At 42.5% G+C, this 27,284-nt stretch overlaps 1 protein-coding gene across 1 annotated transcript; it reads left to right on the top strand.

The window, feature by feature from the left end:
* The first annotated feature begins 24,853 nt into the window (after nt 1-24,853).
* On the top strand, nt 24,854-26,715 carry LOC103973802 (UPF0496 protein 1). The gene has a single exon (XM_009388464.3). It carries the CDS (start codon nt 25,326-25,328, stop codon nt 26,568-26,570), a length of 1,245 nt encoding a protein of 414 aa, XP_009386739.1. The 5' UTR covers nt 24,854-25,325; the 3' UTR covers nt 26,571-26,715.
* The last annotated feature ends 569 nt before the right edge of the window (nt 26,716-27,284 follow it).

Here is a 27,284-nt window from a genome sequence, read left to right on the forward strand (position 1 = left end):
AACAGGGTGTAACTCCTCGTTCCTCCCGCTGCCAGGCTCGACTAGGTGAGGAACGAAGGAGAGAGATCCCTCCCCTTTAAATAGGAGGAGGTGAGCCTCTATTAAGGGAAATAAATTTTAATTTTCGTATTTATTTAATATAAATTATTTCCATTTAATATACTACCAAATATGATATCATCATATTTGGAATACTTACTAGTTATTTCCTTAATTCATATCAATAAACAAGGAAGTATATTAGGATTTCCTTAAATTATAATAACAAGGAAGAAAAGAAAATCAATTCCTAACTTAAATATTTGATGTGATTATATTTCTCCCCTCCTATAGGAAATTTGGTCCCCAAATTTAGCTTACCTTAATAAAATAGATGAGGATACTGCTCTCGCATATCTTCTTCTCTTTCCCATGTTGCCTCTTGGTTTGAATGGTGTTGCCAACAAATCTTTACCAAAGGTATAATTTTGTTCTTTAGAACATGTTCTTTTCTTTCCAAGATCTGGGTTGGTTGTTCTCTAAAAGTGGCATCATCTCGTAATTGTAGAGGTTGGTAAGATATGACATGTGATGGATCCCTGATATATCTTCGATGCATTGACACGTGGAATACATCATGGATGCTAGCCAAAGCCGGGGGCAATGCCAATCTGTATGCTACAGGCCCAACCTTTTGTAAGATCTCAAATGGGCTAATAAATCTTGGGGCTAACTTTCCCCTTTGACCAAACCTCATAACTCCATTGGTTGGCGACACCTTTAAGAAGACGTGCTCACCAATTTCGAACTCTAGATCTCTTCGTCTTCGATTTGCATAACTTTTCTGACGACTTTGAGCTGTTAATAATCTTTGGCATATAATTCGAATATTATCAGCATCTTTTTGAATTAATTGAGGCCCCAAAAGCTTCTGTTCTCCCACCTCATCCCAATATACAGGTGATCTGCACTTTCTTCCATAAAGAGCTTCAAATGGAGCCATCTGTATGCTAGAGTGATAACTATTATTATAAGAAAACTCAATTAGATGCAAGTGCATATCTCAACTCCCACCAAAGTCCAAAGCACATGCTCTTAAGAGGTCTTCAAGAGTTTGTATTGTCCTTTCAGATTGGCCATCAGTTTGGGGGTGAAAAGCTATACTAAACTTTAACTGCGTGCCCAAATATTTTTGTAGACTTCCCCAAAATTTAGAGGTGAATTTTGGATCTCTATCTGAGATAATGCTAACTGGCACCCCATGATATCGAATAATTTCTTTAATATATAAGCTTGCTAGTTTATCTAATGAATACTTCTTGTTAATAGGGAGGAAGTGAGCAGATTTAGTAAGTCTGTCTACTATTACCCAAATTTCGTCATATCCTTTCACAGTCTTGGGTAATCCTATCACGAAATCCATAGTGACTTGCTCCCACTTCCATTCAGGAATCAAAATCCTTTGTAATTTTCCTATAGGTACTCAATGTTCTATCTTCACTTGTTGGCATATCAAACATTTAGAAACAAATTCTGCTATATCTCTCTTCATACCACGCCACCAATAGTTTTGGCGTAAATCTCGATACATCTTAGTAGTCCCGGGATGGATGTTAAATTTTGATCTATGTGCCTCATCCAATAATTGCATCTTTACTGGATGGCTTTCGGGAACACAAAGTCGATTATGGAATGTAATAGAACCATCTTCGGCTTGGAGGAATCCAGGTCTAGAACCTTGAGCTATTTCCTTAACTATTATTTGAAGATATGTATCTTCCTTTTGACCTTCTTTAACCTTTTCCACCAAAAATGATTGTGCCATCAAACACACAAGAAAACCTTTATTTGTCTCCGATAAAAGTTTAAGTTTTAAGTCTGCTAACTCCGTTATCATAGAATTCCTTTGAATATTCATATAGGCTACAAGACTATAGGTATTTCTGCTTAAGGCATCAGCAACTACATTAGCTTTCCCAGGATGGTAGTTGATATTAAAATCATAATCCTTTAGAAAGTCCAACCACCTTCTTTGTCTCATATTTAAATCTTTCTGTGTGAAAATATATTTGAGACTCTTATGATCTGTGAAGATTTCGAAAGTCTGTCCATATAGATAATGCCTCCAAATTTTCAGTGCAAAAATGATAGCTGCTAGCTCTAAGTCATGAGTAGGATAGTTCTTTTCATGAGGCTTTAATTGCCTCGATGCATAAGCAACTACCCTCTCGTTTTGCATTAGAACGCAACCAAGCCCTTGTAGTGAGGCATCACTATACACTACAAAACCTTCTCCCCCTGAAGGAATCACCAAGATAGGAGCACTAGTTAATTTCTTCTTCAATTCTTGAAAACTTTGTTGACATTTATCATCCCACATGAATTTTATGTTCTTTTGTGTCAACTTGGTCAATGGTGCTGCTATTTTTTAAAAGCCTTCTACGAATCTTCTATAGTATCCAACCAAACCTAAAAAGCTTCTAATCTCTGAAACATTAGAAGGTTGCTTCCATTTTATCATGGCTTCAATCTTATGAGCATGAACACCATCTTAAGATAGTTTTGGAAGTCCTAAGGCAAGAGAGACTATATGCCAAACTAAGCAAGAGCAACTTCTGGCTCAATGAAATTATGTTTCTCGGTCATGTAATTTCAAGTGCTGGTATATCTGTTGACCCTCATAAGATTGAAGCCATGATAAAATGGAAGCAACCTTCTAATGTTTCAGAGATTAGAAGCTTTTTAGGTTTGGTTGGATACTATAGAAGATTCGTAGAAGGCTTTTAAAAAATAGCAGCACCATTGACCAAGTTGACACAAAAGAACATAAAATTCATGTGGGATGATAAATGTCAACAAAGTTTTCAAGAATTAAAGAAGAAATTAACTAGTGCTCCTATCTTGGTGATTCCTTCAGGGGGAGAAGGTTTTGTAGTGTATAGTGATGCCTCACTACAAGGGCATGGTGAGGGGGCTTGAGTAGGAAAGGGCTACCCGTAGACGGAGTCAGAGGACTCGTACGGCGTGAAGCCACCACTGGGCTACGCCTCACATGCACTATGCTAGGGTTTGATCTGGGTTATGTTAGGGCTTGACGAGGACGTCAAGCCTTTGAGTGGGGGTGATTGTAACACCCCTGATTAGTCCCACATCGAAAGTGGGCAGGATTAAGATAAATATTATAACCCGAGGGAAAGTGGGCAGGATTAGCGGGCCAAATATTATAACCCGAGCCTGATGAGCTAACTAGCCTATCAACTTCGTTTGGTCTAATCCACTGACCAAAATGCTTAAGCTGAAGTTGATAGTAGTACACTCATCAGACCCTTATAAGCCAATCTTAGTCTTGCCCACTTTCGATGTGGGACTAATCAGGGATGTTACAAGACAAGCCCTGAAAGCGAAAACGTACCCAGACCAAAGACTGGGCGGACTTATTGAGCAGCACATCCGAAGGGTGGGTGTACAGGTCCCGAGCCATGTCGGGGTGAAGCGCGCCTCGGAGAAATGCCGCAGAGGGATCTCCACCGGCCCACACCCTGTCTCCTCGGGACAGGCCTTCCCAACGGGCCACCAAGGGCTCGGCGGCCCCAGCAAGTGGGATCTTGCTCGCCAGCCGTGTTAGAAACGGCTCCCCGTCTCCAGTCGCGCACGGAGACAGGGCGCGGGCCCTTCCCCGATGACCGCCGACTAGACCCGGCCCCGCCGCGACGGGGGCCTGCCTTAGGGTCCCTCGACGGGGTTGTCTTCGCCCTCTTCGAAGGACGCTCAGCCTCGACCTCCAGTGGGGCGACCTCCGTGCCGGGCTGCGGGTCGTCCGGCTGAGTTGGGAGAGAAGGTGCCGGGTCGCCCGACGTAGTGGGGTGAAGAGGTTGCGGCGCCTCAACCTCCAGGAACGACCGGAGCTTCACCATTTCTGCAAAAGATGGAACGGGTTAGTACCTAGAATCAGCCACGCCAAAACCCCAATCCAAGCACCGTTAAACGTACCCAGAGGCACCGGGCTAAGGCCCGCCTCGACCAGCCACTGTTCGGTCATGGCCCGGATAGCCTGCGACTTAGGGAGGATCTCTCTCAGCCTCCCTAAAGCGTGGCGCTCCGCATTGCCCAAGCAGGGGGTGGTGTTATCGATCGCCCGCGCGGACCAGCGGACTCCGAAGCCCCAGTCCTGCTCACGGCTGATATAGAAAAACCTCCCCTTCCATCCCTTGTTGTTGGAAGGGGCACCCCCCACGCGAAAGCCCGTTCGGGCCGACAGGAAGTAGCCCCCCAAGCTCTTGCAAAGACGGTAACAAGAGAGAAAGAGATTGAGGGTAGGGGTGATGCCGGCATAATGACATTCCCCTAGGAATGCCACTAGGTAACGCCAGGAGTTCGGCGTCACCTGAGACGGCGAGATCCGCCAAAAGGACAGGCAAGATACGATGAGTGGATGGAGAGGAAAGCGCAAACCCGCTTCCAGGGCGTCAAGGGATAGGGCGAAGCCCTTCGGGACGGGATCATACGCCCTTTGCCCCGGCTCGGGGGCGCAGAGGATACAGTCCCCCGGGATATGATAACAATCCCGGAGTCCTTCCAGCAAAGACCCGCTCACGACGGAGTCCAGGTCGTGTGGCCACATCAGAGCCTCGAGGGCTCATGCTGCTTCTCCGTCAGAAGACTCGATGGGGGACGAAGCGGGGTTCCCCTCTCCAGCCCCGAGGATAGGGGGGGGGAAGGGGATGGAGAGGAAGAAGAAGAAGAAGAGGACGAAAGGGACAAAGGAGGAGAAGAGGACGACATCCCAACTGACCTTAGGAGGAGGAAAAGACTACGCAGGAGACCGGGAAGAGAGTCGGGGAGGCAACGGCAGAGCTCGAAGGAGGAAACGTCGCAGCAAAAGATAGAGACAAGCTTCGGCGTCCGCTATTTAAGGGTGACGTCCCGCCAGAATCAAGGCCCCTTCGCCTCCCAAGAACGGACAACAGCTCACCCACGCACGAGCCCAGTCGTCGCGTCGCATCGGAAGACACCAAAAGGCCCTTCGCCTTAATGAAGGTATGACGTGGCGACCCCGCTGAAGCGGCAGCAGCCGGGCGCCTCGACCTCAACAACGAGCCAACCCGCCCTTTCTCGAGGCGGGATTAAATACGGTAACTTTTCGGCTCCCACCGCCGCCAAAAATCAAAAGCAAGGCCTAGGCTGCACGCCTCCCAAGACCACGCCTGCGCGATAACCCGCCTGCGCCGTGCTCCTCGGCCCTCGGCTGCACGCCTCCCGAGACCACGCCTGCGCGGTGACCTGCCTGCGCCGTGCTCCTCGGCCCTCGGCTGCACGCCTCCCGAGACCACGCCCGTGCGGTAACCCGTCTGCGCCGTGCTCCTCGACCCTAAGCCGCACGCCTCCCGAGGCCACGACGGCACTATAACCCGATCGCATCATACTACCCGACCCTTTTCGGCTCTATGATCATCAAGTTTGGCCCTGTCCGACCGACCCGCCGACAACTCGCCCCTTAGACCCGCGTGGCTGAGTCACCCGGTGACAGGAGCCATGCCTCGGGCCCCTCCCTGCATGCGAAAACCGACGCATAGCTCCTTCCGGGGGGGGAATATGATAGGGGTAAAAACGAATAGGACACGACGCACCGGATTTGACGTAACACTGCCCCATGACAACCGCCCCAAACGGCGCACCACGCCAAGGGACAAGCATTAATACCAGCGTAACGCGCACCCTCACCGACCGTACCCGCACGGCCTCGTCTTGCTAACCCCGTACGACCGGACAGAGCAAGGGAAGGCGTCGGCCAAGGCTTACCACACCCTACAACTCGACCTTACCGCGCAACACCCACAACGGCAACAGACGCGATCAGGAGTACGGCTCTGCCCCGGCGGGGTGGCGTCAGGTAACATCGACCTCACATATAAATACCCATGGGCTCCCAGCCGGCAAGGTAAGCAGACAAGCACAGGATTTTCCCCTAAAACTCCCCTCCACACCGCTAACTTAACCGTTGGAGGGGTCGGGCCGAATCGCCGACCCGACCTTTGTGCAGGTATTCGGGGAAAGCCGACCCAGCAGCGCGGAGCATCCCGGCCCTATTCCCCGTGATCGGCCGTTCCGAGGTCTCAAGCCTGGCAGCCTCGCCTGATCCTAGTCGTTCGGACTCCTGAACCAGCCGCGTCGACCCCCAGGTCACGGCTAAAAAAGTTACTTACCGTAACAAGTACCTTGCAGAAAGGGCGAAACAAAAGCTTGATGAAGCTTCAGGTACATTAATGATCAGTCTCCATTTGTCAGACTCTTATGATAACACATGGGTATTGGATACCGGTAGTGCTTATCATATATGTAATTCGTTGCAGGTTCTGGCAAGGCCTAGGAGACTAGAGAGAGGCGAGATGGGCCTCAAGATAGGTAATGGAGCAAAAGTTGCTGTAGTAGCTGTTGGCGATGTCGCCCTACATCTGCCTAGTGGAGCTTTTATTGCATTAGATGCATGTTATTTTGTTCCTTCTATTATCAAAAACATTATCTCCATTTCATGTTTAACAGTTAGTGGATATAAATTTATTTTTTAGAACAATTGTTGTTCGATATTATTAGATGATAAGATCATCACGAAAGGAACATTGCATAATGGTTTATTTATGTTAGACACTACTCCACATATCATGAATGTAAATGTGTCCAAAAGGAAATGAGATGAGTTGAACAGTGAATACCTGTGGCATTGTAGGCTAGGTCCCATCCATGAAAGAAGAATTCAAAAGTTGTTAAATGATGGATATCTAGATCCATTCGACTATGTGTCATATGCAACTTGTGAGCCTTGCATTCGTGGAAAACTGACCAACTCTCCATTTAATAGAACTGGAGAGAGAGCCACTGAGTTGTTGGAACTCATACATAGTTATGTATGTGGACCCATGTCAACTTATGCCGTTGGAGGTTACTCCTACTTCATTACATTTACTGATGATTTCTCAAGGTATGGATATGTGTACTTAATGAAGTACAAGTCTGAAGCCTTTGAGAAATTCAGAGAGTATAAGAATGAGGTGGAGAACCAGACTAGAAAGAGTATCAAAACTCTTCGATCAGATCGAGGAGGTGAGTACTTAAGTACAGAGTTTACTCAGTTCCTCAAGGATCATAGGATATTATCCCAATGGACACCTCCTTATACACCTCAGCTCAATGGTGTCTCTGAAAGGAGAAATCGTACGTTATTAGATGTGGTACGGTCCATGATGAGTTTCGCTGACCTACCCATCTCATTATGGGGATATGCCCTAGAAACCATAGCTTACCTTCTGAATAGAGTTCCAACTAAGTCGGTAGTGTCTACACCATATGAGATATGGAACGGGAAGAAGCCTGATCTTAAGGTTGTTAAGATTTGGGGCTGCCCTACCCACGTTAAAAGACACAACCCCGATAAGTTAGAATCAAGGACAGAGCGATGCAAATTTGTGGGATACCCCAAGGAAACTTGTGGGTATTATTTCTATCATCTCGAGGACTAAAAGATCTTTGTAGCTAAGAGATCAGTGTTCCTTGAGAAGGAACACATTCTTGGCGGAGACAGTGGGAGAATGATAGAGTTGAGCGAGGTTGGAGAACCAAGCTCAAGCACCACTCTACAGCCCGAGTCTGTTCAGGTATCTAATACACAAGTTTTAACTTTACGCAGTTCTGATAGAGTATCCCATCCTCCTGAGAGATATGTGGGACATATTAGAGGAGAGGATGTTGAGGATATTGATCCTCAGACCCACGAGGAGGCTATTATGAGTATAGACTCCGGGAAGTGGCAAGATGCCATGAATTCTTAGATGGATTCTATGTACTCTAATAAGGTTTGGAACCTAGTTGATGCGCCCGAAGGTATTATACCCATCGGTTGCAAGTGGATCTTTAAGAAAAAGATCGGAGTAGATGGAAAGGTAGAGACCTATAAAGCAAGGCTAGTGGCTAAGGGGTATCGTCAAAGGTAAGGCGTTGACTACCATGAAACCTTCTCACCCGTAGCAATGCTAAAATCCATCCGAATTCTATTGACGATTGCAGCACACTATGATTATGAGATCTGGCAGATGGATGTGAAAACCGCATTCCTCAATGGGAACCTCGAGGAGGAGGTGTATATGATGCAACCTAAGGGATTCGTGTCCAAGAACTGCCCAGATAAGGTGTGTAAGTTGCTTAGATCCATTTATGGACTAAAGCAAGCTTCCCGAAGTTGGAACATAAGATTTGATGAGGCAATCAAATCTTATGACTTCGTTAAGAACGAAGATGAGCCTTGTGTGTACAGAAAGGTAAGTGGAAGCGTTATCATCTTTTTGGTGTTATATGTGGATGACATCCTCATCATTGGGAACGACGTAGGAATGCTATCCATAGTAAAGGCTTGGTTATCTAGACACTTCTCCATGAAGGACTTAGGGGAAGCATCCTATATCTTGAGGTTTAGAATCTATAGAGATAGATCCAAGAGGATGCTTGGCTTGTCCCAGTCCAAGTACATAGAAACCATTGTCAAAAGCTTTGACATGGAAAATTCCAAGAGAGGTCTCATACCGATGAGACATGGGATATCGCTTTCTACGAGTATGTCCCCAAAGACTCCAAAAGAAAGGGCGAACATGAATATGATACCTTATGCCTCAGCAATAGGGTCTATCATGTATGCCATGCTATGTACTAGGCCTAATATAATGCATGCTCTGAGTGTCACGAGCAGGTATCAGGCGGATCCAGGCTTGGAGCACTGGAAAGCAGTAAAGTATATCCTAAGTACTTGAGAAGGACTAAGGATCTTTTACTAGTATATGGAGGTAATAGCCTTAAGGTTGAAGGCTACACAGACTCAAGTTTTCAGTCTGATGTCGATGATAGCAAGTCGAATTCAGGGTATGTGTACACCTTGAATAGAGGAGCAGTGTGCTGGAAGATTTCCAAGCAAGATACCACTGCTGACTCGACCATAGAGGCGGAGTACATTGCTGCATCAGATGTAGTAAAGGAGGGAGTCTGGTTGAAGAAGTTCATTACAGATTTGGGAGTCGTGCTGGTTAGCTTGGAGCCGATCTCCCTATATTGTGATAACAACGGGGCGATTGCTCAAGCAAAGGAACCTAGGTCTCATCAGAAATCTAAGCATGTTCTGAGGAGGTTCCAGTTTATCAGAGAGATCGTAGCCCGAGGAGATGTAGCAGTGGAAAGAGTTCCATCCGAAGATAACATTGCAGATCCACTGACAAAGCCGTTGTCTCATATTGTCTTTGAGCGTCACAAGGGTCTGATGGGGATCAGACACATAGGTAATTGACTTTAGGTTAAGTGGGAGATTGCTACTCATAGGTGCCCAGCAAGCCAATCATGTGAGTGATGGCACGTGTGACTTGATACAGAATCTTTTTGCTTATTATATTTTGGCGTATATCACTTGATAACTATTGCATATGTGCATATATATATTGTGATGTCCTTGGATTTGTGCAATGGGAATCGGATCGTGATAAGATCACGATAATGAGATCGTGATAAGATCACGATAATGAGATCGTGATAAGATCACGATAATGAGATAGATTCACCTTTAAACACATATCCTAAATAATCTCGGTCATATGTTACTCGAGAGGGACATCGTGATAACCGGATAGACTGGTGTGCTGTATACCCGTCCATATGATGGATGCAGCTGGTCTCATAGCTGCTTGTGTAGGGACACTTGGGATACAGTACAGGTGCTCATTGGAGAATGAGTTCACTGATTGATCCGCTTATGGAATGTTGGATGGTTGATAATGCCTTATTGTCAGACAGTGATTCCGTAGTCCTAGTGGTGTATCTGGTCCTTAGACTTGAGACACTAAGGATGTCCTGTGTGAGTGCTCCACTCTTTGATACCAGACTTATAGGTTTGGTTGTCCCAGATCTAGTACAACTGGTCATTGGGAGTGGTAGTCGACCTTACGAGGGCTATTGAGTGTCGATAGAGGATCATCCACTCTCGGCGTCATGAGAGGAATATCTCATGTGTTCTTGCTCAGACAAATCCCTGGCTAGGATCATTCGGGTTGAGAGAAAAAGAGTTCTCCGGGAGAATCCGATTAGAGTGAGACTCGAGTAGAAACCTTATGGGTCTGACAACACCATGCTCGATATACGATCTCTGGGATATTAGATGGATGAGGGACTATAGGTACACGGTAACTAAGGACAGACATGTCCAATGGATTGGATTCCCCTGTATCGTTTGGGGACTACGGCGTAGTGGCCTAGTACTTCCGTAGTCGATGAGTCAAGTTAATTATTACAGAGATAATAATTCACTGAGTTAGAAGGAGTTCTGACAGGTATGAGTCACGGCCAGCTCGATATTGGGCCTAGAGGGTCACACACATATGGTAGGTATTGCGATGAGTAGAGGTTCAGATATGAGATATCCGACGGAGCCCTTGTCATATTGGATGCAGATCCAATACCCAATAGGGGAGGACCCATTAGGGTTTGATAGGGGATCTCTATAAATAGGAGGGATTGAGAGCCTCATAGGCTAGAGCCTTTGCTTGCCTTTCCTATTCTCCTCTTCCTCTCCACCTCAGAGTAGGCCTGGAGTTTTGAGGAGCGTCGTCGCAACCCTGCTATGTGGATCACCGCTAGAGAGGAGGACGCTTAACCTCCTTCACCCTCTCCTAAGGATCTGCAAGAAAACAGGGATATACGATCTCCCTAGGTAACACAACCTACTCTATACGCAGTTTTATGTTTCACGTATTTTGCGCACCAATCTTCGCACGACGACGAACATCTCTTTGGGAATCGGGGATTTTGTTTTCTTGTTCTTCCGCTGCACATGTGATGTCGCCCCCAAGATTTTCCAACAGTTAATAAAATATTGAGATCCCTTTCAAAGAGTTGGGACCCTAAAGTAATGGACATTCAAGAGGCCAAGGATTTAAACTATTTTCCACTTGAAGAACTTCTCAGGTCTTTAATAACCTATTAAATGAGTTGTATGATACAAAATGAACTTGAGAACAATATTCCAAATAACAGGAAGGATTCGACACTTCGAATAATAGTATACCACTTAAGTGATAACTCAAAGTCATGATAATGACTTTGAACTTCTCACTATAAAATTTAAAAAGTTCATGAAATAAGAATTAAAAAATAAAAATGAACTTATAAAGAAGTTGCCAAAAAAGAAAAAAGTATTCAAGGTAGCTTTTGACGAATCGAGCTCATCCGATGATGAGAAGCAAACCAACAAAGACAAAGTGACAAACTATGTCTTAATGATTTTCGACAATGAGGTAACCAAAACCCATTTACTTTATTTTAAAATTACTTGATATATTTCATGAGTCATTTTCAAATTAAGTTAGAAAAATTATATATAAATTGTTAAATATATATAGAAAATTGAGACCATGCTTATCTTTCTAGTGATTTTGAAAATGATCATGAAAATTATATGTTTTATGATAAAGGAACAAAATATTAGATCTAATGCTTGTAAATCTAATAAGATTAATTTTATGTATGTTTTTAAGAAGCAATATTGTGTATATTAATGATTTTTGTATTACTTTTTAATTTTATTTAAAAATATTTTATGAAATTATACTTGATGATTTAATAATGCATAATGATTTAAAATCTTATGTTTTGGAATTACGTATTATACTTTTGATCTTATATCTTTGATTCCTTTGTATTTATGATTTGTATATCTCATGATATGATTAAATTATTGATGCAAAGAAGGAAAATGTATTACTACAATAAATAAAATGATTTTGATTAAAAATGCTTTATGAAATCATGCTTAATGAAATAATGTAATGATGATTTGAAATCATGCTTAATGAGTTTATATTTTGAAATTATGCATGATGATCTTTGTGATGATGAACTTTGCTTTTAAACAATGATGCATGTTTTGGTTTTGACATAAAAATAAAAAAAATAAAAATTTGGGCATGCTGGTATGAAATCAACCACATGAATTGAAACAACAAAAATGAGAATACATCATTGAAAATTTCTCTATCACAATCTTATCGATTTTTCAAAAAGAGATTAATGAATCTATTTATATTTTGAATCTCTTGAATTATGAAAATGATTTTGATGATTTAAGATTTAATATGTATGAATTGAGATCTTGTTCTCCTATGATTCTTTTTGCTATTCACTAAAAAAGAGACTTATTCTAATAAACCATGATATGCTACTTGACATCTTGATAATTTATTACTTGAGTTTTGTTATATATTATTCCCCTCTTCTTCTTTCTTATTTACAATGACAAAGGGGAGAAAGGAAATCACTAGCATTTCAAGAGATCAATAAATCTCTTCATTTCATTTTGAATCTCTTGAAAAGGATTTTGATGATTTGACAAATTGAATGAGTGTTTGTATCATTTTATATTTTAAAATTATGCATGATGAATTGAAGTGATGTTGGTTTAAAAATATTTATTCAAATGCATGAATCAACAATCTTTTTGTCAAATGAATCATGAATTTTCTTGTGAATTCTTGGAATTATAACTTGAGTCTTCTTTTTTAATTAAGTTCATTTCCTATCATGCTTTCTATTTACAAAAGAAGAAATTTGTCAAAAATTATATATGGTCTTTTGACATTTATGACTTGATTTTTCATCTTTGTTATTTATCTTTGTCATGATTTGAAGATTGAAGTAAAGAGAAAATAATTATAATATTATATTCTTCCCTTCTATTTGACAATGACAAAGGGAGAATAAAATTTACTAGCTTACATATTCTAAAATGATGTAAAAATTGTTAAATTTGTTAGCTTACAAATTGCAAGGAGAAAAACTTGCTAGGAAGTAAAATTACTAGCTTACATTTCTCAAAAGAGAAGAAAGAATTTGCTATCTTGAACATCACCAAGAATTACTAGCTTGCAATCTCAAGAGAAGCAAAAGTGCAATCTCAAGAAGCATAACTTGCTAACTTGCAAAGGAAGCGAAAAATTAAACTTCTCGAGAAGAAAGAAAATTACTATCTTGCATGATGATAAAACTTGAGATTATGTTTATAATGCAATGATTTGAAATTATATATCAAAAACATGATAGTTGCACTTCTCCTTTTTGTTGATGACAAAGGGGGAAAAGATATGATGATATGAGAATCATGATGATTTAAAATATACTTTGATACTTTGATACCATGATGATTTAAAATATTTATGATGACGCATGCAAAACTTATGATAATGATGCATGCAATGTAATGATATGCATATAATGTGTTACATATATTCATGATGAAATATTGCTTTGACTTGAATTCAACTTGAATTCAAGGTTCTATCAATATGATATATTGATAGGGGGGAGTTAAAGTTAACTCCATCATCAATTGGTTGTCATCATAAAAAAGGGGGAGATTGTTGAATATCAGATTTTGATGATGAAACCAATTGATAATGTTTATGATCTGATCTGCGTTTTCAGTGACGCAAGAAGCTTCGATCAGGAAGAGACAATTAAAGCAGGAAGAATCATGTTGGGCTAGAGTGGAACATGTCAAAAGATTGGATGTCAAGCCAGAGGATCGGTCGACGTATCAACAAAAGGCTTCAAGCCATGGGTTCGGGCATTGGGCCAAGAAGAGCGAAAATTACGCCAAGAAAATCGGAGTTTCAGAGGTTAACTGGCCGATTGGGCAATACGCCGCAAGAAAGGACGATGCGTCGAAGAATCGGATGAAGCGTCGATGAACCAATGACATGTCAGATAATATTTGATTCAAGCTTTGTAATAATTGTCTAGATCGAAGTATGTTTTATGTATAATTGAGTTGGAATTGGGCCAACTCAATTAGGGGCTATTTGAGCCCAAGTTCGGGTTATGTTGGGCCAAGTGGAAGGCCCAAACAATGACCCAACAGATGGAATTATTGGTGACACAGTCTTGTGTCATCGAGACTGTGTCAAGTGGTCGTACCGCCTAGACTCAGCCTTTGAGATTGTCAGACAGTGGAACCGCCCAAACATAGTCTCCCAAGCGGTGGTACTACCCAATGTTAGTGCTGCAAGCGATGGTACTGCCCAATAGTAGCGGTGTATTGCTAGTACCCGGAAGACTCGGGATGTGACTAGTTTTGAATCCATTTGGAACCTATAAATACCCCTCTCATCCCTGGTTAACATATACAAGCACAAAGAACTTAATAGTGGGAAAACGCTATAACAATCACTTGAGAAATCTCCTTTTCTAGCTCTAAGTTTATAATTCAATTTAGGGAGGAGTGAGTGCTTGTAAAAGATTATCTCCTAAACCCGTGAATAGGAGAAGAGGGGTGTAAAAGGATAGTTGATCTTCGCCCGTTGAAAGAAAATTAGTAGTGGAAGTTGGTGGCCTCGACGGAAGAGGAATCGGGAGTGGATATAGGTCACGACGACTGAACCACTTTAAAAATCTGGTTTGTATTTACTTCTTGCTATTTACTTTTATTACAAACCGAATTCTTACTTTCACTACGCTTTTGTATGCTTTCAAAGTTAAACTATTTCTGATACGTTTTTTGTCGTATGAAGATTTTTGACTCAATCTAATTTTACTGCTGCATTAATTCACCCCCCCCCATCTTAGTGTTGCTCTTGATCTTAGCATATATTGCATATTGCTTAAATATATTGTGATGTCCATAGGTCTGTGCAATTGGAATCGGATCGTGATGACATCACGATAATGAGACTGATTTGCCTTTAAACACATATCTTAAATAATCTCAATCATAGGTTACTCGAGAGGGACATTGAGATAACCGGATAGACTAGTGTGTTGTATACCTATCTATATTATGGATGTAGTTGGTTTTATAGCTGCTCGTGTGGGGACACTTGGGATACAGTACAAGTGCTCATTAGAGAATGAGTTCACTAATTGATCCACTTATGGAATGCTAGATGATTGATGATGCCTTATTATTAGACAATAATTCTGTAGTCATAGTGGTGTATTTGGTCATTAGACTTATAGGTCCTATATAAGTACTCCACTCTTTGATACCAAACTTATAGGTCTAGAGGTTCTAGATCTAATATAGCCGGTCATCGGGAGTGGTAGCCAACCTTACGAGGACTATTGAGTATCGATAGAGAATCATCTACTCTCGGTGTCATGAGAGGAATATCTCATGTGTTCTTGTTTAGACAAATCCTTGGCTAGGGTCATTCGGATTGAGAGAGAAATAGTTCTCTGGGAGAATTTGATTAGAGCGAGACTCAAGTAGAAACTGTATGAGCTTGACAGCACCATGCCCGGTATACTATCTCTGAGATATTACTAGCAGTGGGTGTTACTAGTAGATTTATTGCAAATCCAAGCAAAAAGCACTAGGAAATAGTGAAGTGGATCTTTAGACATCTCAGAGGGAGGTCTAAGGTTTTTTTAAGCTTTGGAGATGGACCATCTATGTTGACAAGTTATATAGATGCAGATATGACAAGAGATATAGATATAGAGAAATCTACATTAGGTTTTATAGTTATTTTGTACGGGGAGCTATGTCGTGGCAATTCAGATTATAAAAGTGTATTGCTCTCTCTACCATAGAGGTAGAATATATTGCCACTATAAAGGTTTGCAAAGAAATATTATGGATGAAATAAATCTTATAAGAATTAAGGTTGAAATATAAAAACTATGCGGTGAATTATGACAACCAGAGAGTCATCCATTTGTGTAAGAACACAACTTTTTATTTCAAGTCAAAGCATATATATGTCAAATATCATTGGATTCGAAATGCACTTGAAGAGAAGTAGTTGCTGCTAGTCATAGGTGCCCAGTAAGCCAATCACGTGAGTGATGGCATGTATGACTTGATACAGAATCTTTTTGCTTATTATATTTTGGCGTATATCACTTTATAACTATTGCATATATGCATATATATATTGTGATGTCCTTGGATTTGTGCAATGGAAATCGGATCGTGATGAGATCATGATAATGAGATCGATTCACCTTTAAACACATATCCTAAATAATCTCGGTCATAGGTTACTCGAGAGGGACATCGTGATAACCGGACAGACTGGTATGCTATATACCCGTCCATATGATGGATGCAGTTGGTCTCATAGCTGCTCGTGTAGGGGACACTAGAGATACAGTACACGTGCTCATTGGAGAATGAGTTCACTGATTGATCCGCTTACGGAATGCTGGATGGTTGATGATGTCTTATTGTCAGACAGCGATTTCGTAGTCCTAGTGGTGTATCTGGTCCTTAAACTTTAGACACCAAGGATGTCCTGTATGAGTGCTCCACTCTTTGATACCAGACTTATAGGTTTGGCTGTCCCATATCTAGTACAGCTGGTCATTTGGAGTGGTAGTCGACCTTACGAGGGCTATTGAGTGTCGATAGAGGATCATCCACTCTCGGCGTCATGAGAGGAATATCCCATGTGTTCTTGCTCAGACAAATCCCTAGCTAGGGTCATTCGGGTTGAGAGAGAAAGAGTTCTCCGGGAGAATCCGATTAGAGCGAGACTCGAGTAGAAACCGTATAGGTCTGATAACACCATGCTCGATATACGGTCTCTAGGATATTAGATGGATGATGGACTATAGGTACATGGTAACTAAGGACAGACAAGTCCAATGGATTGGATTCCCCTGTATCGTCTGGGGTCTACGGAGCAGTGGCCTAGTACGTCCGTAGTCGATGAGTCAATTGAATTATTACAAAAATAATAATTCACTGAGTTAGAATGAGTTCTAACAGGTATGACTAACGGCCAGCTCGATATTGGGCTTAGAGGATCACACACATATGGTAGGCATTGCGATGAGTTGAGGTTCGGATATGAGATATCCGACGGAGCCATTGTCTTATTGGATGTAGATCCAATACCCACTAGGGGAGGACCCATTAGGGTTTAACAGAGGACCTCTGTAAATAGGAGGGATTCAAAGCCTCTCTATACGATCTCCCTATGTAACACAATCTACTATATACGTAGTTTTAAGTTTCGTGGATTTTGCGTACCAATCTTCGCACGACGACGAACATCTCTTTGGGAATCGGGGATTTTGTTTTCTTGTTCTTCCGCTGCGCATGTGATTTCGCTCCCAAGATTTCCCAACAGTAGTATCAGATCCAGGTTGTTCGTGCGAATGATTGGTTTTGAACTGCGAGTGTTGTGTTTAGGAAGAACTTTTGATGTCAAAATCGTTGACGCAAAAGCGAGAAAGGACAACAACAGTTGCTGCCCTCGATCTGCGTGCATGCAACGCAGCCAAAGGCAGGCAGCATAGGGGCTGCGCCTACAGCAGCCGGCCTGCTTGCAGCAGGCTTGCGTCCGGCGGGGCTGGCAGCCCGCGGGCAGAAGCGCCTGCGGCCGCTTCTCCCGCGGGGTGAGGCGCCGCAGGGCAGCGGCGCCTGCCGCCGCTACTCCCGCGGGCGAAACACCCCCCCCCCCCCCCCCCCCACAGGGGCGGCCGCCCGGCGGGACAGCACCGCCTGCGGGTGTTGCCCCGCGGGCAGAACCGCCCGCGGAGGCGGCGACGCCCGTAGGGGCGCCAATCTGCAGGGGCAGCACCGCCTGCGGGCGTTGCCCCGCCGGCAGAACCGCCCGCGGAGGCGGCGGCGCCCGCCGGGGCGCCCACCTACAGCGGCAGCCCCGCCAGCGGGCGTGCCGCCCGCAGGCGAGGGCAGCGCCCTCGCCCCGCCGCACAGGCCGTCGCCAGCAGGGTGGCGGCGGCGGCAGCAGCAGCAAAGGGGAGTAGGGCATTAGGGTTTTTTTTAGAGAAAAAGACAATTTTGCCCCTTAGATTTGAGAAATTTCAGTTTCTGTCTCTTGTCTAAATTACAAAAATACCCCTATGAATTCAAAAATTCCCTATATGTCTTTGATTTCATAAAATACTAATTAATTAAAAGGTTTAGTTTATTATTATTATTTATTATTATCTAGTAGTCCTACATGATGATAATTATTTATACATGTGATGTATGATGTGTGTACGGATGATCATGGACCGTGTGATGTGTGTACTTGTGATTATTATTATTAAGGTCTACGAGCCTCCATTATATCTCTCGTTTATTGTCGGGCCTGCGTGCCTATGATTAAGTTGTAATCACATGAGGAGGCACAGCGAGAGCATGGATGCGATAGCGGGACCCACGAGACGGACGATCGCGATGCATGAAGATGCATCAAGATGTCGACGGAACCAATGAGGACGAGATGGACGATCACAGGGCATGAGATGCACCATTGCACACATAGATCTTGATGTGAGTGATTAGGCCTACTGGCTCGGGCCTAATCACATTAGGTTGTGGTCCATGATCATCTAGTGTGATTGCTTATACACATACTAAATATGTATATATATTTGCATGCGATGTAGATATATATTAAATATGTATATGTGTGACATGTCATATTAGGAGACCAAATCATAGAGACACCTCTCTCGATAATATTAAGTCGGCAAACGTGAGGCAATTAGATTGACTCACGTGGCCTTCCATCGTTATAAGTAGGAACCAATTCTCGGTGTAGGTTGAGTTGGTCGAGTCCCTCGAGACTCACCTATATCGCGATTCACTATCTTGTTTACGATATAGAGATATCACCGATGACTTGAGGGCATGGTATGCTTAGTCGAGTCCCTCGAGGGTATATCATCAAATCAGACTCTTCTTGTAACGAAGGTGTTGACTTAACTGAACATCATGGTTGGTCGAGTCCCTCGAGACCATGGTGATTCGGAGGCCGAACAAGACGGGAATCACAAGGAGTTGTGATCGGCAAGAGTTGCCTACCTTTTAGGCTTAGTGTGATTGGTCGAGTCCCTCGAGGTTACACTAAGACACTGATTGGATCCTGATCCCCATTAGAAGTCAGCCGGAGACTTCCGTTTCATGTGCTGAGGGTGTCGCATGACTCGTTAGTAAAATAGTGGGAGCATATTAAGATAGAAGTCCAAATCTTGATAGTTTACTTCATGCAAAATCTGCATGTTATTCATTTCTACTACATCTTTATTTTTAAAAAATATCGCTTTCAAATCCCTTACGTGGCATACTTGATGTCAACCGCCTCAGTGGTCCAAATTATAAGGATTGGCTCCGTAACTTGAGAATTGTTCTTTCGGCGGAGAAAATCGTGTACGTCCTTGATACAGTGATGCCTGCGCCCGAAGAAGGGGCAAGCAAGGATGAGATCACTCGCTACGTGAAGTATATTGATGACTCCACTCTTGCTCGGTGCTATATGTTGGGCTCTATGACTCCTGAGTTACAGAGACAACATGAAAAGATGGATGCCAGATCCATTCTCCTACATGTCCGCAAATTGTTTGAGGAATAGGGAAGGACTCAGCGATATGAGATATCTAAGAGCCTTTTCCACGCTAGGATGACAAAGTGGACACCGGTTCAGAACCATGTCCTAAAGATGATTGAGTGGATAGAGAAACTCACAAGTCTATGAATGGTCCTAGAGGATAACTTGTGTGTAGACATTGTGCTTCAGTCCCTACCAGATTCTCTTTCACAGTTCATAATGAATTTTAATATGAACAAGCTTGAGGTGACTCTCCCAGAGCTCCTCAATATGTTGAGGGAGGCAGAGAGTACTATTAAGAAAGAGAAGCCAGTTCTCTACACTGGTGAGACCAGAAAGAAAAGGAAAGCAGAAAGGTCCCTTAAGAAGGGAAAGGGCAAGGGCAGACTAGGTAAAACAAAGGTTGCTAAGAAAGACCCAACGAATGACAAAGGCCAGTGCTTCCACTATGGCAAAGATGGGCACTGGAAGAGGAACTGCAAAGAGTACCTTACAGAAAGGGCGAAACAAAAGCTTGATGAAGCTTCAGGTACATTCATGAATGTAAATGTGTCCAAGAGGAAACAAGATGAGATGAACAGTGCAAACCTGTGGCATTGTAGGCTAGGTTACATCCATGAAAGGAAGATTCAAAATTTGCTAAATGATGAATATCTAGATCCATTCGACTATGTGTCATATACAACTTGTGAGCCTTGCCTTCGTGGAAAACTGACCAACTCTCCATTTAGTGGAACTAGAGAGAGAGCCACTGAGCTGTTGGGACTCATACATAGTGATGTATGTGGATCCATGTCAACTCGTGTCATTGGTGGTTACTCCTACTTCATTACCTTTACTGATGATTTCTCAAGGTATGGATATGTGTACTTAATGAAGTACAAGTCCGAGGCCTTTGAGAAATTCAGAGAGTATAAGAATGAGGTGGAGAACTAGACTAGAAAGAGTATCAAAACTCTTCGATCAAATCGAGGAGGTGAGTACTTAGGTATAGAGTTTACTCAGTTCCTCAAGGACCATAGGATATTATCCCAACGGACACCTCCTTATACACCTCAGCTCAATGGTGTCTCTGAAAGGAGAAATCATACGCTATTAGATATGGTACGGTCCATGATGAGTTTCAATATGGTACGGTCCATGATGAGTTTCGCTGACCTACCCATCTTATTCTGGGGATATGTCCTAGAAACCGTAGCTTACCTTCTGAACAGAGTTCCAACTAAGTCGTAATTGTCTACATCATATGAGATATGGAAAGGGAAGAAGCCTGATCTTAAGGTTGTTAAGATTTGGGGCTGCCTTGCCCACGTTAAAAGACACAACCCCGATAAGTTAGAATCAAGGATAGAGCGATACAAATTTGTGGGATACCTCAAGGAAACTGGTGGGTATTATTTCTATCATCTCGAGGACCAAAAGGTCTTTGTAGCTAAGAGAGTAGTGTTCCTTGAGAAGGAACACATGCTTGGCGGAGACAGTGGGAGAATGATAGAGTTGAGCGAGGTTGGAGAACCAAGCTCAAGCACCACTCTACAGCCCGAGTCTGTTCAGGTACCTAATACACAAGTTTCAACTTTACGTAGGTATGATAGAGTATCTCATCCTCCTAAGAGATATGTGGGACTAAAGCAAGCTTCCCAAAGCTAGAACATAAGATTTGATGAGGCAATAAGATCTTATGACTTCGTTAAGAACGAAGATGAGCCTTGTGTATATAGAAAGGTAAGTGAGAGCGCTATCACCTTTTTTGGTGTTATATATGGATGACATCCTGATCATTGGGAATGACGTAGGAATGCTATCCACAGTAAAGGCTTGGTTATCTAGACATTTCTCCATAAAGGACTTAGGGGAAGCATCCTATATCTTGGGGATTAGAATCTATAGAGATAGATCAAAGAGGATGCTTGGCTTGTCCCAGTCTAGGTACATAGAAACCATTGTCAAAAGGTTTGGCATGAAAAATTCCAAGAGAGGTCTCATACCGATGAGACATGGGATATCGCTTTCTACGAGTATGTCCCCAAAGACTCCAGAAGAAAGGGCGAACATGGATATGATACCTTATGCCTTAGCAATAAGGTCTATCATGTATGCTATGCTATGTACTAGGCCTGATATAGCGCATGCTCTGAGTGTCACGAGCATGTATCAGGCGGATCCAAGCTTGAAGCACTGGAAAGCAGTAAAGTGCATCCTTAAGTACTTGAGAAGGACTAAGGATCTTTTACTAGTATATGGAGGTAGTAGCTTTAAGTTTGAAGGCTACATAGACTCAAGTTTTCAATCTGATGTCGATGATAGCAAGGTGAATTTAGGGTATGTGTACACCTTGAATAGAGGAGCAGTGTGCTGGAAGAGTTCCAACAAGATACTACTGCTGACTCGACCATAGAGGTGGAGTACATTGCTGCATCAGATGCAGCAAAAGAGGGAGTCTGGGTGAAGAAGTTCATCATAGATTTGGGAGTCGTGTCGAGTAGTGAGGAGCTGACTTCCTTATATTGTGACAACTATGGGGCGATTACTCAAATAAGGGAACCCATGTCTCATCAGAAGTGTTCTGAGGAGGTTCCAGCTTATCAAAGAGATCGTAACCCGAGGAGATGTAGTAGTGGAAAGAGTTCTATCCGAAGATAACATTGCAGATCCACTGACAAAGCCGTTGTCTCAGATTGTCTTTGAGCATCACAGGGGTCTGATGGGGATCAGACACATAGGTGATTGACTTTAGGTCAAGTGGGAGATTGCTAGTCATAGGTGCCCAACAAGCCAATCACGTGAGTGATGACACGTGTGACTTGATACAGAATCTTTTTGTTTATTATATTTTGGCGTATATCACTTTATAACTATTGCATATATGCATATATATATTGTGATGTCCTTGGATTTGTGCAATGGGAATCGGATCATGATGAGATCATGATAATGAGATCGATTCACCTTTAAACACATATCCTAAATAATCCCGGTCATAGGTTACTCGAGAGGGACATCGTGATAACCAGACAAACTTGTGTACTGTATACCCGTCCATATGATGAATGCAGTTGGTCTAATAACTGCTCATGTATGGACACTAGGGATACAATACAGGTGCTCATTAGAGAATGAGTTCACTGATTGATCCGCTTACGGAATGTTGGATGGTTGAGGATGCCTTATTGTCAGACAGCGATTTCGTAGTCCTAGTGGTGTATCTGGTCCTTAGACTTTAGACACCAAGAATGTCCTATATGAGTGCTCAACTCTTTGATACCAGACTTATAGGTTTGATTGTCCCAGATCTAGTACAACTGGTCATTGGGAGTGGTAGTCGACCTTACGAGGGCTATTGAGTGTCGATAGAGGATCATCCACTCTCGACGTCATGAGAGGAATATCCCATGTGTTCTTGCTCAGACAAATCCCTGGCCAAGGTCATTCGGGTTGAGAGAGAAAGAGTTCTCCGGGAGAATCCGATTAGAGCGAGACTCGAGTAGAAACCGTATGAGTCTGACAACACCATGCTCGATATACGGTCTTTGGGATATTAGATGAATGAGGGACTATAGGTACATGGTAACTGAGGACAGACAGGTCCAATGGATTAGATTCTCCTGTATCGTCTCGGGTCTACGGTGTAGTGGCCTAGTACGTCCATAGTCGATGAGTCAAGTGAATTATTACAGTGATAATAATTCACTGAGTTAGAAGGAGTTCTAACAAGTATGACTCACGACCAGCTCGATATTGGGCCTAGAGAGTCACACACATATGGTAGACATTGCGATGAGTAGAGGTTCGAATATGAGATATCCGACGGAGCCTTTGTCTTATTGGATGCATATCAAATACCCATTAGGGGAGGAACCCTTAGGGTTTGACAAGGGACCTCTATAAATAGGAGGGATTTAGAGCCTTATAGGCTAGAGTCTTTGCTTGCCTCTCTTATTCTCTTCCCCTTCTCCACCTCAGAGCAAGCTTGGAGTTTTGAGGAGCGTCGTCGCAGCCCTGCTGTGTGGATCACCGCTAGAGAGGAGGACGCTTGACCTCCTTCACCTCTCCTAAGGATCTGCAAGGAAATAGGGATATACGATCTCCCTAGGTAACACAATCTACTCTATATGCAGTTTTAAGTTTCATGGATTTTGCGCACCAATCTTCGCACGATGACGAACATCTCTTTGGGAATCGAGGATTTTGTTTTCTTGTTCTTCCGCTGCGCATGTGATGTCGCCCCCAAGATTTCCCAACAGTTGCAACTTCAAAATTCATATAGATAATAATAAAGCAAATATGTTGATAAAGACCTTACCTAAAGAAAGGTAGGAGATATGTCGACAGTTGGTTAGCGTAGTTTTATATTAAGGAGTCAAACCTCCTTTATGGGCTGAAGGGGAAGGTTGTTGGGTTAACAACCCATGAGTTCAGCCCATAGTGGGCTTTAACAACCTATAGCCCACCTCTCTTTAACCTAAAAATCCTAACCCTTTTAACAAAAGAGGGTGGCGGCTACGGAAAAAAAAAGAGGGCTGCAGTGGCTGTGAATAGGGCCAGAATACTATAACTACGTGATTCTAAAAGTGAGGAGGAAAGAACAAAAAAATAAGAGAAGGAAAGGGAAAAAGACAAGGACAACGGAGAGAGACTATTTTCAATCATTTAGGAAGTGATGTAATTACTTGGATATTGTGCACAGTGATGTAATCCTTATATCATAGTTATTCTCTTATGATTGTTGTTTGGGTTTTGGGTAAGAGACTTTGAGATTTGTACATTCATTATTATAGTGAATTTTCTTTGTCTTATCCTGTGGTTTTACGCTTTATGTTAGAGGGATTTTTCACATAAATCTTGGTATTTTATTTAATTATGATTTTTATTTAATTTCATTATATGTTACGACATGTTAGTATTTGTTTGTATACAAAAGTTTCTACATGAAAGCTTGTGACAAGTTTTGATAAGGATCAAGATTAACTCTAATCCTCGATAACTTACAAATAGAATTTTTCGTAACAAGTGTATAAATATTTTTTTAATATAACCTCATTTGATAAATTTTAGTGTTGTGTAAGATTCATTTAGCAATGGTTGAAAACTCATAATCTTATCAGATCATTTTTTAAATATATAAAATATTAATTTGATGGTAATATATCATATGCAATTATCAAACATTGAGAATTCAAAATCTTATCTTATAAATTTTTATATCTAATGTATTATACTAGTTCTACCTATCAACGATGGGGGGATTCCAAGCCTCATCCAAATAGTAAGATTCAAGGAGTAAATCTCGTTTTTATTATTTATCTTTATAAAAAATAAAAAAATTTCTCGAGAAAATAAGTGAAGATATTATCACTGCTGAGAAATATGTCCTGAGGTAAAATAATAATAATAATAATAATACACTTGGTACAAAAGAAACTAAGATTTAATTAATATTATGGACTCAATTTTCTTTTGCTTTATCTGAGGTCACCCCCAATTATTGATATGTTTTGACCACTTTGTCTCGTTTGCCTGAATCCCCCTTGCTAACCTCTGTTGACGCAGTCGCTTCCTTCGCAAGCTGCCGTAGATATTTGAGGGACGAGAGGTGGAATTTCTTCCGAAAGGGGCTTCAATCCCACACGCAGTTCTCTTCCTCCATTCTGATGCTAAAGAAACCTATTCTTTAGTCTCACAATTCTACCACGGACTCTCTCTTTCTCCGTTTTGACCTCTTTTCCTCTTGGTTTCTCTTAGATCTCCTTCACTCTTCCCGCATTGGTCTGTGTTTCCTCATCTATCCGATCCATTCTCTTCTAAGGCCCTCTGCTAAAAAAAGATGCTGAAGTGTGTGTCATGCTGAATGTTTTCAACCGATTCACTTTTTCTCTAATTGTTTCCGTTTAATTCTGCCCAAAGTTTGGATATTTCCTTCAACTTTAGGCGATTTCACGTGTAAAAAGTCTCTCCTTTTGAGCAATTTGTTTGATCTCAAACGAGATGGGTGGTCTGCTCAGCAAGAGGCCCAGCATGCGCCCGGTTCGCCGTGTTAGCGGCGGCGGAAGCGGCTGTGGCAGCAGTATCGGGGGCGGCCACCAGGTAAACGGCACCGATGGTAGCAGTACCAGTGGGGACACCGGCGCCGGTCAGAGTGGTATTCAGTACACGGCGGAGCTGACGTCCTACGAGGCGGCGTGCCGCCTTGACCCGGAGCTTCGGTCCTTCGATGCCACTCTCCAGCAGCGCACGAGCCACGCCATCTCCACTCTCGCCCTTGGTGTCGAGCTCCGCTGCCTCTCCTTCGACACTCTTAGGGAGGTGACCGGCTGCCTTCTCGAGACGAACAAAGAAGTGGTGAAAGCTATCCTGGAGTGCAGGAAGGATATCTGGAAGAGTCCCGAACTCCTCAGCCTCGTCGACGACTACTTTGAGTGCAGCATCCAAACCCTCGACTACTGTACTGAACTCGAGAAATGCCTCAAGAAAGCTCGCGATAGCCATTTGATCATCCAATTTGCTATCCAACGCTTTGAGGAGGAGGACAAGGAGAAGAATGAGGTGGTGACCGAAGAAGATGGCAAGACGAGGTATACAATGACTTTAGAGAAATTGAGACATTTTAAGGCTGCTGGTAGTCCATTCACCGAAGAGTTTGCTCGGGTGTTGAAATCTGTTTATGAGCATCAGAAGTTGATGCTTGAGAAACTGCTATTAAGAAAGAAGAAGCTTGACGACAAGATGAAATCCATCAACACATGGAGGAGAGTGTCAAATATAACTTTTGTGGCTGCTCTCGTGGCTGTCATCATATGCTCTGTTGTTGCAGCTTCTATAGCGGCACCTCCTGTTGCTGCTGCCTTGGCTGCTGCCACTGCAATTCCCATTGGTTCAATGGGAAAGTGGGTCAACTCACTGTTAAAGAACTGCCAGAATGCTTTTGGAAGAGAGACGGAGCTTCTTACCTCGATGCAATTTGGGACCTTCATTGCTCTAAAAGATTTGGATACCATAAGGGTGCTGGTTGATAAGTTGGAAATTCATTTCAATTCCCTGCTTGAAAATGCAGATTTTGCCTTTAGGGATGAGGAGGCAGTGAAGTTTGCAATCGAGGAGATTAAGAAGAATCTGGAAGTGTTTATGAAGAACATTGAGGACTTGGGAGTGCAAGTTGATCGGTGCAGCAGGGATACCAGTAAAGCAAGGATGGTTGTAGTACGGACGATCATAAAGCACCCAGGGGAGTAGAAAAGGTTGTCTGGTAAGACATAATAACTGCTTTGAATCTTCTTCAGTCATTTCTCTGGCCAGTTTAATTACTTGTAAAAGCTCTATATCTTCCTTAATTGTTACATCGACAGCAATAACATGCAAGTACTCTCTCCAGTGTCAAGATTTTTCTAATTTACTTCATTGGCATCAGCATGAGTATAAACTTCAGATGACAATATACTTGAATAATTGGATATATAAGCATCAGCTTTTATGCACAATGTAGTTGTGAAAGGCATTATCGCAATTGCATAGGCATCTGTTGTATCGTAATTTATAATTCAATAATTGATGATCCTTTGCCTTCTATTTATAGGAGACCCCAAGGAAACTTTTGTTATTCACATCCAGGGTCCTCTCTTTGGTAAATTATATATCTAAACCAATGACTGACATGAACCAGAACAAGGTATCTAACTCAGATAAAATTTGATAATCTCAGTATCCAAAACTTCTGAGATATAGAAACATAGGTCCATGGAAATATGTTTGTCTAATCAACAGTCCCTTTACCCAATTATTCTTCGTATATGACTAAAATCCTTGATGTTCAAGAAGAATTTAATTAAAATAGCATATATAATATGGACCTTTATTCAGTATGATATTCCTACATATCTACAACTGTATCCATGATCATGACAATACTCAATAGTGGGACCTAAAACAGTATTGTTTTATGATTGCAAT

The sequence above is a fragment of the Musa acuminata genome, chromosome BXJ2-1 (genome assembly GCF_036884655.1).
Source record: "Musa acuminata AAA Group cultivar baxijiao chromosome BXJ2-1, Cavendish_Baxijiao_AAA, whole genome shotgun sequence".
NCBI classification, from domain to species: Eukaryota; Viridiplantae; Streptophyta; class Magnoliopsida; order Zingiberales; family Musaceae; genus Musa; species Musa acuminata.

Bases quoted from the DNA above. Each gene is read 5' to 3' on its own strand.
- LOC103973802 (XM_009388464.3), top strand. From the start codon at position 25,326: ATGGGTGGTCTGCTCAGCAAGAGGCCCAGCATGCGCCCGGTTCGCCGT.